Source organism: Babylonia areolata, chromosome 6 (assembly GCF_041734735.1).
Source record: "Babylonia areolata isolate BAREFJ2019XMU chromosome 6, ASM4173473v1, whole genome shotgun sequence".
Lineage (NCBI taxonomy): Eukaryota > Metazoa > Mollusca > Gastropoda > Neogastropoda > Buccinidae > Babylonia > Babylonia areolata.
Window position 1 is genome coordinate 42,867,678 of NC_134881.1, and position 17,970 is coordinate 42,885,647.

The window sequence follows — 17,970 nt, forward strand, 5'->3', positions numbered from 1 at the left end:
TGTCTGTCGGCCGTCTGTCTGTCATGTGAAGTTGTCGTGTCTTGTCTCAGACTGTCTATAATCCTCAGTGGTAACAGTGTGTGTTACGCGTGTGTGTTACGCGTGTGTGTGTGTTACGCGTGTGTCACGGTGTGTCAGTATTACGTGCCAGTGCCACGGTGTGTGTGTGTGTGTGAAGTTACGTGTGTCAGTGTGTGTGCGTGTGTCACGGCCGTGATGTGTGTGCCGGTGTGGCAGTTCAATGTCACAGTGTAATGTCTATCCACATTAAGTGATTTTAGACATTTTAAAAAGATAAAGTTTAAAAAATCGAGAAAAAAAGGAGGGAAGGGAAGGATGAAAACAATATTATTCACAACATTAATTCAACAATTATCTAAGAGAAGAACTTTCCAACTCTGATATAGGAGCCTGAGTAAGAAAGCAAAACAAAACAAAAAAGTAATAAAAAGTAAACGAATAAATAAATAGAAAAAAGTATGAAAAAATAAAATAAAATAAATAAAAATTAATAATAATAATATTAACAACAACAAAGATAAAATATATATATATATAGTTCAAAGATTATAGCAACAATCCAATTAGACCATGTTACAAAGATTTGGGGAAAGAAAAAAAAAAGATCAGACAATCATGTGATAAGTCCAAGATTTCTTGATTGTTTGTTTGTTAAAACCGTTACATTTAGTGAACAATTAATCGCCAAAAGCGACTGGCTTCCGGCTCCACTCAAACTGAACACGGCGCTTTACTTTTCACGGTTTCCCCCTTGTCCCTCCCGCGCCGCTAACCCCTTCCCGCATCCTCCCCACAGTCTCTCTCTCTCTCTCTCTCTCTCCGGCGCTCGCGTTCTCTCTCTCTCTCACACACACACACTCTCTCTCACACACACACACACACACACATACACGCACACACACATACACGCACACGCACACACTGGCACGCACGCACGCACAAACACGCCGGGACACACACCGCTGGCCGCCGCAAGCACGCGCGCATACACACACACACACTCACACACACACACACACACACACACACACACACACCGGCTACACCCCCCCCCCTCTCTCTCTCTCTCTCTCTCTTCTTTCATCTTCGACATATGCCAAAGGCCTGTACGTCAGTTTTACTGATGATGCTTGCACTGCTTTGCATGGAAACTGTGACCGTATCAATCACCGTCCACAACTTCAGTAAGTGAGTCATCAGCGGAAAAAGGTGTAACAATAAAACTGTATAGATAAAAATGAAAGCGTCACGGTGGCATTAAAGGCCACAATGGACGATATATGGACATCAGTTATGTGTGGGTTTTTTTGTGTGTGTCATGTTTTTGATTGATTGATATATATCTTTTTACTGTCGCTATTGATGATAATGATTGTGCATGTAAGTTGAGATCCATGCAGTTAGGTTTCAGTGACTGCTTCACAAGCTGTCGATTGGTACCCGGGCTCAACACTTTCCTTCATGATGAGTAATGTCTTTATTGGCGGTCACTGAGCCAGGCCCGAGAGATACAAACAACTGCTGTCAAAGTGTTGGCCAGGAAATTTTAGCACCGATATTCTCAGACGAATCATGTGCGATCGGTGACTCAGTTAGTGGGTGGACCCGTGGCGACACCAGATCGTTCTTAGTGATATCGACTGTATGGTCCCACTGAGTAATCCCCTTTGAGCTCATCAGTAATTTACTATGGCATACTTGACTCTGAAAACTGGAACAAGCTGGTCATGGCAACTCACTGAAAAACTTCCAACTGTGATGTCAGATCTCAATACGTGCCTCTCAGATTGAGTGCAGTCGAACTGAACCCGGGCTCGTGATCTCCCACTTGTGGTCGGTCGAGTCAGTAGCCGGCCGCTTTAGCCACTTTGCCACGGGATAACTCGATCAGTATGGTATACCAGTACTGTACTGTATATATCTGAGTAACCAGATTCATGTGAGCCATGTGAAAGCGGTTCCAAAATTCGGCCGTGGTGGCTATGAGACTGAAGAATAGACACCGGACGTACTTTTGGCGTCCCAGGAGGGACCGAATTTGACAAAGAAGACTTCGATCCTGCAAAAGTTGCGAGAAGTACCGAACCATAACTTTAGGCTGAGTGCCAGAAGAGAATGCCAGTATATGCGACTGCTTGAACAACTCGCGGGAACCGACACTGAACTTCCTTGACGGACTGACAACAAGCATGGAGCTGAAGAAACGCCAAGCCCATAGCCTATAATTCATGCACAGACTGAAGACGAAACTCGATCTTTCTTAGGGTGCGGGGGAGCCTTGGGGGAGGGGGAGGGGGGGGTCTATCAGGGCAACACGTGATTTTGTGGTGCTCAGCGCACAGATCGAATTATGTGGTTCAGTATAGCCACACTCTATTGATCATGTGGTTCTTCTCAGTTCTTCTTTTCCTCATTCTCCTTCCGGGTTCTCCTATCGTGGGTTATCTTTTCAGAGATTTAGAGTCTTGAAACAAAAATGACAGTGGGTACTGTAGCCATATCAAAGAATCAGTGTCTAGTTCTCACGACTGAGGACGCCGGCTTCACAGTGGTGCTGCTCCTGTACTGATAGTATCATTACCATCATTGCCATTATATCCTCTGTCACTACACCAAAACTGTTATTAAAGTGACGTTGAAACAAGGGAGAAGAACTGACTGAGAAGACTCGGAAGAAAGAAAGAAAACTGCGGATAAAAAGAAGTGAAAATATCCAGACTGGATCCAGACGGCGCGGTGATGTTTCAACGTTGTGAAGAGAAGGGGTGTAATCTTCTTCAGCCGCGTTCGTGGGCTGCAACTCTCACATCAGTCCACTCATGTACGAGTCAGGGGATTTTACGTGTAGCCCGCCGGCTATGACCGCTTTAACTGAGCCCGTTATTTCGGCGACAGCCATACTGATACAGCACAGACAGTACAGACAATACATAGAACAGATATGCAGACAGTTTCTGCACAATACAGCACAGACAGTACAGTTAGTACACAGAACAGATACTAGGCCTATGCTGCAGACAGTTTCTGTACAATACAGCACAGACAGTACAGATAGTACATAGAATATATATGCAGACAGTTTCTGCACCGACAATACAGCACAGACAGTACAGATAGTACAAATGAGCTCAGTGCACAAGTGACGTGAACATCACCGGAGAGACAGACAATAAATCTGTCACGAAGACTCATGACTGGCATGCGGATGGAAACCCTGGTATATCAAACAGTCAAACACAGCTGCTGCTGTTTCACATCTATGGCGTACTGGCATGTGTGTGTGTGTGTGTGTGTGTGTGTGTGTGTGTGTGTGTGTGTGTCGTGTGTGCGCGCGCGCGCGCGCGGTTGTGCGTTCATGTGAGAGAAAAAGAGTGAGATACTGTGCGTTTATGTAACTATGCATGCTTAAAAGGGGGTGGGTGGGGCGGTGAGGGGGTGCGTTCTGTATGTTTCATGATAATATGTTCAAGTTCACAGCACATATATACAGGAAGAAGTATCGCAGTGGAAACACACACACACACACCCACACACACACACTGACACCCCCACACACACACACCGGCACACACACACACACACACACACACACACACTGACACACACACACACACACACATACACACACACACTGACACACACAGACGTGTTTTTTTTTACTTTGTAGAGGAATCTCGACTCCGTTTTCTGCGGGATGCCGTGTAATTTAACTGCAATACTTACGCTAGAACGCACCGTCCACCCACCCCCGGCCATTCCCAAATTAGCAGCACAATCGTTATAGACCATCTGGTCACTTATACAGCGCCTCAGTGCAACACGTGAAATCATATTACGCAGCATTCTCTTTTTATATTTTGAGCGGGTTATTCCCCTCTTTTTTTCACTTGGTTAATTAAAAATTTTTTTTTTTTTTTAGAATGGCTATATTCTTTGTACACATCGGAAATGAGACACACTGATGATGCCAGCGAGATCCAGAGCGGAGAGAGAGAGAGAGAGAGAGAGAGAGAGAGAGAGAGAGCGTCGGCAGATACACAGACGGGCAGACATACAGACATACAGACCCTTGGACAGACAGAGACACTGAACACTGGACGGTTTATTGAAGTTGGTATATCAATGGAATGACTCGACACCGTCCCCGGCTCTGATCTTCAGTGCGAGGTCAGTCCAGCAAAGGGACTGAATTAATGGGAGACCCGGAGAGCTGAGGGGCGGAAGAGGAACTCAGTGGCAACCGAAACCCGCGGGCCGTGACCGCCCTCCATTCACCGAGATGAAAATCGTTTCTGATGACAGCCGGCAACTGATGATTCAATCCACACTCACAGTATCGCGTCAAATAAGTCCACCGATCTATCACGATTCAATGTGCATGTCCAACCAGGGTGTGCCCGGCCGCCGGTTCGTCACCGAGCACGGCCGCATGCACGTGCATCACTGAGTCGGTGGTTCAACTGGGTCAGTTGTGTCCGTTCCTCTGTGTGTGTGTGTGTGTGTGTGTGTAGTCAGTGTGCGGGGGGGGGGGGGGGGGGGGGGGGGGGGGGGGGGGGAGTTAGATGGCTGCCGGGAGGGGCAGTGTCGCCGGCGTTATGCGCGGGCGCCCGGCGCGGTCTTTTCAGGTCACTGGCACCGGCTGAGACGTGCGACCGTGACTGACTCGGATTGAAAAATAATTTTAACTGCTGGCATCCTGAGTGGCGATTGGGGTGTGATGCGCTTTACTGGATTATCACATCATTAAAACATCACTCACTGTCACTCAGCGGATTTGTTAACCACAGAGACCACGGCTAGAGCAAACTGATGCACGCAACGCACTGAGTCACACACACACACACACACACACACACACACAGAGGCACACACACCCAAGAGGAGAGGGGAGAAGTTGAATTGGTAGCTGTGTTGGGTAGGGAGGAGAAGAGTTCCAAGGCGGAAGTCCTATGTTTTACGAGTTTCAGTTTCAGTTTCAGTAGCTCAAGGAGGCGTCACTGCGTTCGGACAAATCCGTATACGCTACACTACATCTGCCAAGCAGATGCCTGACCAGCAGCGTAACCCAACGCGCGAAAAAAAAAAGAAAACAAGAAAAAAGAAATTACGAAAGAACGCGAAATGCACGGCAGGCTGTGTAGTGAATCACCGCATCGCACTGCATGCGGGACAACGCGTGAAACACCCCCAACTATTTCCCGTTTTAATATATGAGAGCATGCGCACTGGAAGCGTCATCCACGTTCCGGACCTAAAAATAAACACACCAACGTGAGAGAAAAAGGTGGGCACTATTTCCACGTTTGGCTTGAAATTTATTTGTTGGCGTCTGACATGTTTGGTCTGTTGAGAAAATTGTAGAGTTTTGTGAATGCTGTATTCACGAGCAGCTGCATATGGCACTTGGCCAATCGATGACAACACACACGCAACACTACCACAAGATGCACTCACTCAGGTAGTCAGATCAAGTGTTTTGTCAGGTCAGGGTACCCCAGGTGGGAATGAGGCATGAAAACAGCAGACCGGAACATGGGCTGGCAGAATTGTCACGGGCTGTTGGATAACAAGACATTGACATTCACTGTTACTTAGCCGGAAACTTGACACAAACTGAAACTCGGGTCTTCTGTGAACACAGTTTGACTTCCGATGTGGCACGGACTTCTTTTCACGAATTATAATTTAGTTTTCAACGGTAAAGACATGCCAAAAGTTGTGTGGCTGTTGGCAGTCATCGTGTTATGAATGACGTGAAAAAAACAAAGAAGAATATCTATTTACAGTCTGTTCAACTCGTCTGTTGAATGTATGTGCAGTGCACTTGCCGTTGTGATGATCATTTCAAAAACATATTATTTAAATGTGTACAACTGAGTGATAGATTGACGCCATCTAAATGTAATCGAGCTTGTTTCGGTAAAAAAAATTTTTCTGTGTTGACTAAAAAGTTTATAATATGGTTGAAAGACCGCCTGTTCACAGTGTTTTGTTGACGTCGGTACACCAAGTGACGTGTTTTGAATAAGCTCCCTTGCGTTGATGTCAAATCCAGACCACTGTGATACATATTGTGTGGTAGTTGATAGAGAGAAGATCTTTGTGTCAAATCCAGGCCTTTGCAGTGTATTGTATGTATTAGTAGATCGAGAGAGGACCCGGCAAGTGCCATTGTTACTGCTGGCTTGGACTCACTGGAAGTAGAGTTGTGTGCATTGATGAGGCAACATAAGCCATGCACCCCATGCAGCCCTGTGTATGTTTGTTCATGGTGGGTCACTTAGTGTTTCTCTCCACACTGGCAGATGGGTAAGTGTGTGGATGACTTTAGTATTACATTGTTGGCATTGCATGCCTGTTGTTTATAACATTTTGTAACAGTTTTTATGCACATGACTCATATTAAAAAAAGTTTTTGTTTTCACAATAGTATTCTTTTTTAAACTTGAGTAGCACAAGCCATACACATGTCAGTGATTCACTTTTCAATTACATAATACATTTGAGAATTGCAACAATGAATTGGGTTCATAGTATACTTTTCTGGTATAGTGAAGACCTCTGTGCAAGGTACAATTAAATAATACAGTAATAAGGCAGACAAAAGAACAGGATATGGAATAAAATATAATTAAAAAGGAAGGCTTTGATGGTCTTGGGATCAGTCCAGCAGGGCGTAGGGGATAAAAGACAGAGCAACATATGATCTCCCATTTCGACAGTCATGCAGACTGCTGGTGCCTGAACCCCTTTCATGTCTAAGCACTTGCCAAACATCAAATGCAGCACATTAAAGATCCTTTAATCCATGTTGGCATTTGGTGGAGTACAGAAACAAGAACATAACCAACTTGTATACCTCAGAAAACTAGTACAAAAGCCTACATCACAGAGTAGAAATGGTCATGCTTGTAAAATCCCAGTTGTGGTAGAGTTAAGTATATCAGCCTGTTGTCTCGCACCATCAAGGTCAAGTTGAACAGGGCTTTGGTCTTGGTTTGGTGAGGGTTTCAGTTTCAAGGGAGTGGTAAAAGCCCACTTGTACACACAGGCTAGACGTGGAAGAATGATAATATTTTTATTCAGTTATTACATTGTTTAAAGAACAAAAACACATTTAATCAACAATATTAAACAAATGATAAAAGCAGGTCAAAGATATTTGATAAATAGAGAAAAACTCATAACAGACAACACTGTTGCATCAGAAACTGGTCACAGTCACAGCATGTAATGGATGTGCATGTACATATTTATTGTGTTGAAAATATCAAGTTAGATATTGTCATAGACATGGACATTACTGTCATTACTATGATTTTTTTTTTTTAACGCATTGAAGCACACACTAGGGGGAAAAAATGCATGCAGGTAACAGATAGGTCACAAGATAATTCATTCAGCAGGAGCAATGTTAAATCTTCAGAAAACATACAAACAAAACAAAACAAACAAACAAACAAACAGTGTTGGCAGCAGGGCACAGTCACACATACAAGGTAGAATCTAGTAAAAATAATAATAATTATATTAAGACTACAGTTTCATGGAAACTGTTGGACTAGTCACAGTCTCCACTCCATAGAGGACGTTTTCCCAGTCTGTCTGTTTTTATGATCAGTTGTTATTGTCTTTAGACTTAGAGGGCACAGTATGTGGTGCCCATACATTACATCAGAGCAGACACAACTAAACTGAAAGAACGAGAAGTGACTCAGCAACTGTGTTCAAGTACATCAACTTCAGTCTTTTTAAAAATTTTATTTTTTTTATTTATTTTTTTTAGTGATACAGTAGTATATTGAAACTTCATGAACTGTTGTCATACATTTCAGAGTTGTGTTTTCATATTTTGCAGGAAATGTGTTCAGCAGAGTGAAACGCAGACTTCACACCAGCATGGCAATGGAAAGCAAGGTGCGTCGAGTGGACACTGGAAAGTCGGGTGGAACAATGACGGTGCATGACTCAGAAGATGTGGTGCAGCGCTACAAAAATCTCTTCATGCAGGAGCGACTGAGCGACATCGTCCTGAGGGTGGGTGACCAACGCTTCCACGCACACCGGTTCGTTCTCATCACCGCCAGTGGTGTCTTTGAGTGAGTCCATTCTGAGGTGGTTTTTTTTTTGTTTATTTGTTTTTGTTTATTTTTTGTAGGCTCTCAAGACCTGATGAATGCATTGGGTCTATGCATTGGTCAGGTGTCTGCTGGGGTGTAACTTATAGGGGGAATAAGAAGGGAAATGGTGAGGGAGTGTTGGAGGGAATTTTTGAGTTTTCTACTTTTCAATACACTGTTTTGAATTAGTTACTTGAGGCATTGAGTGGAGGATGGATAAAACTGACCCTTTCTCCTTTTCTCACACGAACACACACACACACACACACACACACACACACACACACACACACACACACATAGAGTACATGCTCGAAACCACATAATACAGACTTGGATATGTGGTGCACATGTGCTTCGTGTGTTGTGTTTACATATTGTTGATGTTCACACATTTTAGGTCTTTTCACAATAAGTGATGTTAGACACACACAAAAGAAGCGGAGAGACTTTTTGGAAGTTAGAACAGGGGGTGGTGATGTAATGAACTGAATATGGGAAAAGTGACCTGAGTGTATATGCTCTGTGTGTGTGTGTGTGTGTGTGTGTGTGTATGCTTGTTGTTGTATGGTTGTTCTTGCTGGTTTGAAGTTGAACATTTATTTCTTTACCATCAACAATGTGAGCACCACAGAGGCTGATCAGAGTTGGGTGCTGACTGTGTGCAGAGCCATGCTGAGTGAGCGACGGTGGAAGGAAGCACAACAACCAGAGATCTGTCTGACGGAAGAGGAGGAGTGTGTGCCTCAGTTTGAGCATTTTCTGGGGTGGGTAATGCTTGTGTGACCCGGTCTGAGCATTTTCTGGGGTGGGTAATGCTTGTGTGCCCCGGTCTGAGCATTTTCTGGGGTGGGTAATGTTTGTGTGACCCGGTCTGAGCATTTTCTGGGGTGGGTAATGCTTGTGTGCCCCGGTCTGAGCATTTTCTGGGGTGGGTAATGTTTGTGTGCCCCAGTCATAGCATTTTCTGGGGTGGGTAATGTTTGTGTGCCCCAGTCTGAGCATTTTCTGGGGTGGGTAATGTTTATGTGCCTCGGTCTGAGCATTTTCTGGGGTGGGTAATGTTTGTGTGCCCCGGTCTGAGCATTTTGTAGGGTGGGTAATGTTTGTGTGCCCCGGTCTGAGCATTTTCTGGGGTGGGTAATGTTTGTGTGCCCCGGTCTGAGCATTTTCTGGGGTGGGTAATGTTTGTGTGCCCCGGTCTGAGCATTTTGTAGGGTGGGTAATGTTTATGTGCCCCGGTCTGAGCATTTTGTAGGGTGGGTAATGTTTATGTGCCCCAGTCTGAGCATTTTCTGGGGTGGGTAATGTTTGTGTGCCCCGGTCTGAGAATCTTCTGGGATGGGTAACCCCTGTGTTTGTGTGCCTTGATTTTGTAAGATCAGGAACCTTTGATATTGTAAGTATTAGCCAATGGGAAGGAGTGATAATCTTCAGCCCAGGAGAACATCAGTGGCCAGGAAGATGGCAAGAAGTTAGTTATTCTCCATGTGAAAAACATTGCTGCCACATGAAGAAATGACGGTGTATTTATGATCAGTCATGTGTGTCGTCAGCAAAGTGTGTGTGGGTCTATGTTTATGAGAAATGACAGTGTATTTATGATCGGTGATGTGCATTGTCAGCGGGGAAGTGTGTGTGTGGGTCTGTGTTTATGAGAAATGACAGTGTATTTATGATCGGTGATGTGCATTGTCAGCGGGGAAGTGTGTGTGTGGGTCTGTGTTTCTGAGAAATGACAGTGTATTTATGATCAGTGATGTGCATCGTCAGCGGAGAAGTGTGTGTGTGTCTATGTTTCTGAGAAATGACTGTGTATTTATGATTGGTGGTGTGCGTCATCAGCTACCTGTACAGCGGAGAAGTGGTGCTGAAGACGACGACGGTGTTGCCGCTGTTGCTGCTAGCAGACAAGTATGAGGTGGATTGTCTACGCCGGTCGTGTCTGACGTTCATGATGGACCACATCGTGCAGTCACCCGACACCAACCGCGCCCTCACCTGGTACCAGTACGCACAGGTATTTGACGTGTGTGTGTGTGTGTGTGTGTCTCTCTGTGTTTGTTTGTATGTGTATGCATGTTTATATGAGTGTGTGTTTGTGTGTGTGTGTGTGTGTGTGTGTGTGTGTGTGTGTGTGTTCGGTCCTTTGTTTGATTTATTTTTGCACTTGGCAGTTTTGTTTGAATTTTAACATTAAAGATGTCGGAATATCAGAGGTATGTGGTGGAGGAAGTTTCCATGCACAATAACAGTGGCAAGGGGCCAAAATGATTTTTTTTTTTTTTTTTTTTTTTTTTGTCCAAGCAAGACAGACTTTGATGCAGAAAGTGACTGAGCTAAAGTTTATCAGTGTCTTGTCATTGTGTCAAGTTTTAGGGCAGTCTGTCCACAAATAAATTTCACACTTTTGTACTTTTTGTCTCACTATCAATCAGTTTTCCAGCCTTTTTTTTTTCTATAATAATAATAATAATGGATACTTATATAGCACACTATCCAGAAATCTGCTCCAGGTGCTTTACAAAAACGCTTTGTTAACATAAAACATTACATCTATGTTACATGCACACACCAAAATGTGACTACACACACACACACACACACACACACACACACACACACACACTGCATACATACATTTTAACAATACATGTGTATCTAACAGCAACCCTAACACATACGCACACATAGGCAGGCACAAACTTACATAAATGCACACACACACAATACACATTCATATACATGCATGTAGTTATGTACACATACATATGTATACACACATAGTCAAGTAAAGCTAACGCAAAGGAAGTGGACCTGCCACAATTGAACTTACTGCTGAGGGAAAAGGTGAGTTTTTAGACGAGATTTAAAAGATGCGAGGGAATCAGAATGACGGAGGTTATCAGGGAGCTTGTTCCACATCTTTGGCGATTGAAAAGAAAACGATCTGTGTCCATAGGTCTTACTTCTGGGCAGTATCAGGACACGAGTGCTGCTGACACGAATCAGCTTCATTTCAAGATCAAACCAGCTGTCAAACTGCAAGAATTTATAGTGAAACATGTGACTTCTTAAATGTATGCTAGATTGTGTGTGTGTGTGTGTGTGTGTGTGTGTGTGTGTGTGTGTGCATGATATGACATCTTGATCTGAAATATTGTTGACCAGCATTTTGGTATTACATGTCAGTGTTTAGTTAAGTATGCTATTTTATGCCTATCCTTCAGCTGTGATTACATCACTTGTATGGCTGTGACGATTGTATGTGAGATTTACCAAAGTTACCTTTCAAGATTAAAAAATTTTTTTTGATCTACTGTTTTTTTAATTAATATTATGTGTATGGTTTACTTTATGTTACCATCTAAGCATTTTATATCGGATACGTATACATATTGAATGACTGTGATTTTCATGTATTGTTTACGATGTTTTACACCACAAATGAATTCGTCTTAACCGAGATAATAAAGCGCATTCTGTACTGTGTAGGCAGCAGTGTTCTGGGTGGGCCAGTTTCAGTTTCAGTTTCTCAAGGAGGGGTCACTGCGTTCGGACGAATTCATATATGCTACCCCACATATTGTATTGTATTTCTCTTTTTGTCACAACAGATTTCTCTGTGTGAAATTTGGGCTGCTCTCCCTGGGGAGAGCGCGTCGCTATACTACAGCGCCACCCATTTTTTTGCATTTTTTCCTGCGTGCAGTTTGTTTTTTCCTATCAAAGTGGATTTTTCTACAGAATTTTGCCAGGAACAACCCTTTTGTTGCTGTGTGTTCTTTTACGTGCTCTAGTGCATGTTGCACACAGGACCTCGGTTTATCATCTCATCCGAATGACTAGCGTCCAGACCACCACACAAGGTCTAGTGGAGGGGGAGAAAATATCAGTGGCTGAGCCAGGATTCGAACCAGCACGCTCAGATTCTCTCGCTTCCTAGGTGGACGTGTTACCTCTAGGCCATCACTCCACTATAACCCAACATGCTTGTCAGGCCTTGAGTGCATGTTTCTATATTTGCCAGATTTTGCCAAAGGACAAAACTCTTGTTGCCATGGGTTCTTTTTCAGTGCGCCACGTGCGTGCTGCACGTGGGACCTCCTCGGTTTATTGTCTCATCTGAAAGGCTAGTTGCTCAGTTTAATTTTCCCAGTCAAACTTGGAGAAAGGGCGAGAGCGGGATTCGAACCCACACCCTCACGGAATGACTCTCTGTATTGGCAAGCTGAGCGTCTTGACCATTCTGCCACCTTCCTCCTCCTCCTTCTTCTTCTTCGTTGGTGGGCTGCAACTCCCACATTCTCTGGTATATATATATGTACACGAGTGGGCTTTGATGTGTATGACCGTTTTTACCCTGCCATGTAGCAGCCATACTCCATTTCTGGGGGTATGCATGATTGATTGATTGATGTGGATACTTATATAGCGCCTATCCTCGGTCAGAGACCAAGCTCTAAGCGCTTTACATACACGGGGACATTTGCACCACAGGCTGCCTACCTGGGTAGAGCCGACTGATGGCTGCCACTGGGCGCTCATCATTCGTTTCCTGTGTCATTCAATCTGATTTCAGACACACACGCATACACACTCAGACAGACATGTAACATTTTACGTGTATGACCGTTTGTATTTATTTACCACACCATGTAGGCAGCCATACTCCGTTTTCGAGGGTGTGCATGCTGGGTATATTTTTGTTTCCATAACCCACCGAACACTGACATGGATTACAGGATCTTAAACGTGCGTATTTGATCTTCTGCGTGCGCATACACACGAAGGGGGTTCAGGCACTAGCAGATCTGCACATATGTTGACCTGGGAGATGGGAGAAACTCCACCCTTTACCCACCAGGTGCACCGAGATTCGAACCCAGGACCCTCAGATTGAAACTCAAGCGCTTTAACCATTCGGCTATTGCATGCTGGGTACGTTCTTTTTTCAATAACCCACAGAACGCTTACATGGATTACAGGATCTTTAACATGCGTATATGATCTTATGCTTGCATATACACACAAAGGGGGTTCAGGCACAAGCAGGTCTGCACGTATGTTGACTTGGGCGATGGGAACTTCCTCCACATAACTGGGTGGTGTCTCCCCTCATCCACAGATGACGTGCCAACACGAGCTGCGTGAGCGGTGCCTGGGTTTCATCCTGTCCAACTTCGACACGGTGATGCAGGCTGGGGACTGGCCCTACATGGTGATGCCGGAGCTGCTGGCCTTCCTGGCAGCCTCGGACATGGTGGTGGAGAGTGAGGCAGTGCTGTGGGGGCAGGTGGAGCGGTGGCTGCTGCACGAGCACAACAAGGACCAACTGGAGGACAACCTCAGGTTTAGTTTGATTGACTGCTGAGCAAAGGGTGGCTTGGAGGCGTTCGGGAGGTGTGTGTGGGAAGGAGGGGGTGGGGTGGGGCAGTCATGGAGTCTTGAGTGGGGGTGGGGGTGTCAGCGTGTGTGTGTTTAGGTGGGGGTGGGCGTGATGTGGGGTGTGGTGTGTGCGGGTGGGAGGGTGTGTGTGTGGGGGGGGGTGCGGGTCTGTGTGAGGGGTGTGTGAGGGTGTGTGTGTGTGAGGGTGTGTGTCTTTGTGTTAGGTTGTGTGTGTGTGTGTGTGTGTGCGTGTGTGTGCATGTGTGTTTGTGGTGCATGCGTGCGTGTGTGTGTGCGTGCGTGCATGCATTCAAGTGTGCAGCTGAGTTTTACAAATAAGCTTAACTAAAAAAAACAACAAAAGAAGATGGGAGGACATGATGGCATGCGTGAGATGGAGGCAGAAGCAAAGAGTTTCAGTTTAAAGGTGTCTGAGCATGCAGATGATCCATGCACATGACACCACATCTGCTTTGAAGAAAAAAAAAGAGGAGCAGACGCCTGACCTTGAATAAACCCAACACACTGGTCTGGCCTCGAGAGTCTACCCTAGGTTTGTTTGAAAGAGAAAGGGACATGAAAAGGAAGAACAATAACTGGTAGAATTGAATGAGAATAAATTAAAGCGGTCTTAAACCTCTCTGCAACTTGGTGATGCTGACTGAGAACAAGTATCTGTCTTAGAGATCCCTACTTCTTATACATTAAACTTTTCGACAGCAGTGTAAAGCATGCTGGTTACAACAAGAAAAAGATCACTAAAACATCAATACCAGGAACTGGAATATAGATTTCTGTACATGCCATGTGACAAGCACAAAAGTGAAGATACAGTGTGATGTCTTTGTTTCAAGGCCTGACTAAGCGTGTTGGGTTACGCTGCTGGTCAGGTGTCTGCTTGGCAGATGTGGTGTAGCGTATATATATATATATATATATATATATATATGGATTTGTCCAATCACAGTGACACCTCCTTGAGTAACTGAACTGAATTGTCCACAGAGAAGTGCTGCCCCACATCCGCTTCATGATGATGCCGCCCAAACACCTCCTGCGGGTGGAGCAGTCCTCTCTGTGCACGGACCACAAAGATCTCTTTGCTGACAAGCTCAACCTGGCCTACCGCAAGCACTCCCTGGCCATGGACGAGGAAGACGCCAGCGCTGACGATGACGCCTCCCCCTCCACACGGGTGGCGCCGGAGCCCTACCGCAACTACACGAGTGAGGTGTACTGCGTAAGCCACAAGTTCAGCCTTCCTGGCTATGCCACCATCAACAAGATCGACTCGCGCATCTCGCTGGACTGCAAGGCGCGGCACCGCTTCGTGTCATCGTCCCGGGAGCGGCAGGAGGACATGACACTGTTCTCGGTGTACTTCTTCCCCCGGGGCTACTTCACCACCCTCACCATCTACGGCAGCTACATGGGCCGGCAGACGGGGGATGTCACGCTGAAGGTGATCCGCCGCCGCCCGGACCTGCCCCCAATGAAGGTGGAGGTAACTCTGATGCTGCTGGGCAAGCAGAACCAGCTGAAGTATGCGGCCTTGACCCACAGCTGGTGCATGACCTTCAGCAAGGAGAGCCACACGCTTTCGGTGGAGAAGTTTGTGGCGGTGGAGAAGCTGATGGAGGAGAACTCCCCATACCTGGTGGATGGCACGCTGGAGGGAACCATCTTTCTCAAGGTGCAGGACGTCGGCAACCACTTGCTGGACCAGGTCAAAGAGGTCAAGGACAAAAATTGACAGTGGTGGAAAGTGTCAAAGAGTTCAAGGACAAAAACTGACAGTGGTAGGAAGTGTGGTTGAACGACAGTGGTAGTGGCGATTGTGGTGGTAGAAGTGTGTACATGCATTGCGATTTGTGACTTGTCACGACAGCAACAGCTGTGTGTAACAGACACAGTGTAGTGTGCAGATCATTTTGGAAGCAGAAACAACAAAGATGATTTCTTTGAATATAATCCCTGGTCACAAAAAAAAGGTGTATCCCTTCCTTTGACCAACAGGAGCCAAGTTTAGGGTACAGAGATGTGCTGACACACTGTTTCCATTTGAGCAAGTGCTCTGTGGACTGCTTGGAGCTCACACACACACCACCACTACCACCATCGCCACCCCCCACCACCAAAAAAAAACCCACAAAAAAAAACCACCCTCAAAGAAACAACTTTTTCCTCACCAAAACTGAGAGCAGCCTCACCAGTTCAGTAAGATGCAAGATTTTTTTGATAGATTTTTCTTGCAGACATACAATGGGCCTTAAATGTTGTGCATGTGCACCATGAACACTGCCGCAGGGTAAAGTGTGCAGCAAGTTGATCACTCTTATGGAATCTGTGATGGATCAAGCAAATATGGTCTGCACCATTTTTTTTTTTTTTTTTTTTACCTCTTGACTGTCAGCTGAGCCTTCATGAAAAGAGATTGGCATGGCATGAATTTCAAGTACATTAGCTACTGTGTGTGTATTGTCAAGTGAAGTGACTGCTTTTGCCGAACAAAGGTTATGCAATCCCCAAGAGGAAGAAGCCGTAATAAGAGGACAGAGACGGACATCCAGAAATGTAAGTTCTGTCTTCCCTCACCAAGGTGACAGCCCTACACTGACAAGCGTACTGATTAGCAGCAGTCAAGGGGTTAAACTATAACAGCTGTCTGGTCACCCATCTCCAGGGGAAACAAGTATTAAGGTTGGGGTGAGGAGGGAGACAGACAAAACCCACTGTTCTGTGAAAGATTAAGCATCACATTAATTAGCATTTTCCAGAAAGCAGCATGCTTGTGAACATGCACATTTGAATGTTAGTCTTCGTTCACACACACACATACCTGCACAAACGCAAAGACACTCAAAATAACTTTCTGCAATATACATACATATCTCTCATCTCATCTCATCTATCCCTTGACCCGTGGGTGGGTCGTTGGGGCACCATGGATGACTGCCTGGTCAGCTCGCGCCACCTGCCTCAGTCCTCAGCGGCCTTTGAGTTGTGGCAAATGGCAGGCCCGTCCACTCTTTGATGTCCTCCCACCGCTTTCTCTGTCTGCCTTTCTTCCTCCTTCCTTGTACGGTACCCTGCAGGATGGTCTTGGCTAGGCCGTCTGATCGTGTGACGTGTCCATACCAGCGGAGCTTGCGTTCCTTCACTGTGGTTAGCAGGTCTTTGAATGTATAAATATATATATATATATATATAGAGAGAGAGAGGGACAAAAATGAACATGTCTTTTTGCGTACATTAAAAAAAATTCTCTTCTGTTCTTAGACTTAAGATATTATTTAATATTAAAATGAAGGAATTATTAACAGAATACCAACAACATTTAGAATGGGAAAGAGCAAAGGGCATAGCTGATTTTTACAGATTAAAAAAAAAAAGTTGTCTCTTCAAGGGACAGCAATGGATTGTTCATTTATCAGTTGATATGAGTCAGAAGATAACTGTTTATTGAGAGGTTGTATTGGACCAGAAAGAGAATAATAGCCTCGATGAAGTGGTTTGGTAATTTGTCACTTGTACACAGCAGAACCATCAATGGTCTAGATGGAGTTATAAAATGAAAAATTTAATAATGATGAGAATAAGAATGATATTAAATCAAATTTATACAGACGTCTCCACTCCTGTCAGTCATCCGTGCGGCACAACCAAAGTCACAGCCAGTCATGTGGTGCCGTATATTTTGAATAGCTGAACACATGGTCCCCACAGACTTAGTTTAGCATGGTCTGGAAAGCTGTTTGGCCTGGCTGAGAGAGCAGCACACATGGAGGCTTGCACGTGGCGGAACAAAATGTGAGCGCGAGTCTGACCAGCATTATCCTGAATTGAGATGAAGGTGTTAAAATTTCTTTCCGTTTCCAAAGCCAAAAAGCAAGGCTAGAAGACTGTAAAATGTGGATGAAAGCGTGTGGCCCACCCCATGATCCGCTGAACTGGAACGGTCCTATTCTCTTCTCTTGCCAGACAGAGGTGCAGATTAGCACCCCGAGTGGAGAGGTCCTTCCCCTGCAGTAGTTTGTACTGGGTAGTGTGATGTAAATAGACGCATCATCATATGCATTATTTATTGGGTTTGATCTGAAAAACTACAAATGGTACTGCTTATCTATTTATTTGCGACTAGTCAGATTGCTTCATTACGGATGATTATGCTTGCCTTATCAACTTTTTAAAATTTAATTAAAAAAAAAGAAGTTTGATTGCTTCTTTCATTTTGCATGGTTTGACAAGTAGAAGGAAGATCATATGAATAATGATGATTGGAGTGAAGAACAAGAGCATGATGGGTATTGCATCATTATTATTATTTTTTTTGAAATTTTTTAAAATTTATTTTTTGGTCACAACAGATTGTGTGTGATATTTGGGCTGCCCTCACCTTGTGCTTGTTACGTTGTGCATGCATACATGCATGAAGGGGGTT

At 44.8% G+C, this 17,970-nt stretch overlaps 1 protein-coding gene across 1 annotated transcript; it reads left to right on the forward strand.

Moving 5' to 3' along the window:
* Positions 1-5,491: 5,491 nt before the first annotated feature.
* LOC143283409 (BTB/POZ domain-containing protein 17-like) lies at positions 5,492-15,880 on the forward strand. The gene is made up of 6 exons (XM_076589629.1): positions 5,492-6,330; positions 7,880-8,120; positions 8,810-8,908; positions 9,987-10,161; positions 13,270-13,493; positions 14,535-15,880. Exons 1-6 carry the CDS (start codon positions 6,327-6,329, stop codon positions 15,280-15,282), a joined length of 1,491 nt encoding a protein of 496 aa, XP_076445744.1. The 5' UTR covers positions 5,492-6,326; the 3' UTR covers positions 15,283-15,880.
* The last annotated feature ends 2,090 nt before the right edge of the window (positions 15,881-17,970 follow it).

What these genes read in the sequence shown, in the direction of transcription:
- LOC143283409 (XM_076589629.1), top strand. An exon ending in CAGTTTGAGCATTTTCTGGG is followed by an intron (nt 8,909 to 9,986) that starts GTGGGTAATGCT and finishes GTGCGTCATCAG; the next exon opens with CTACCTGTACAGCGGAGAAG. An exon ending in CCTGGTACCAGTACGCACAG is followed by an intron (nt 10,162 to 13,269) that starts GTATTTGACGTG and finishes CCTCATCCACAG; the next exon opens with ATGACGTGCCAACACGAGCT.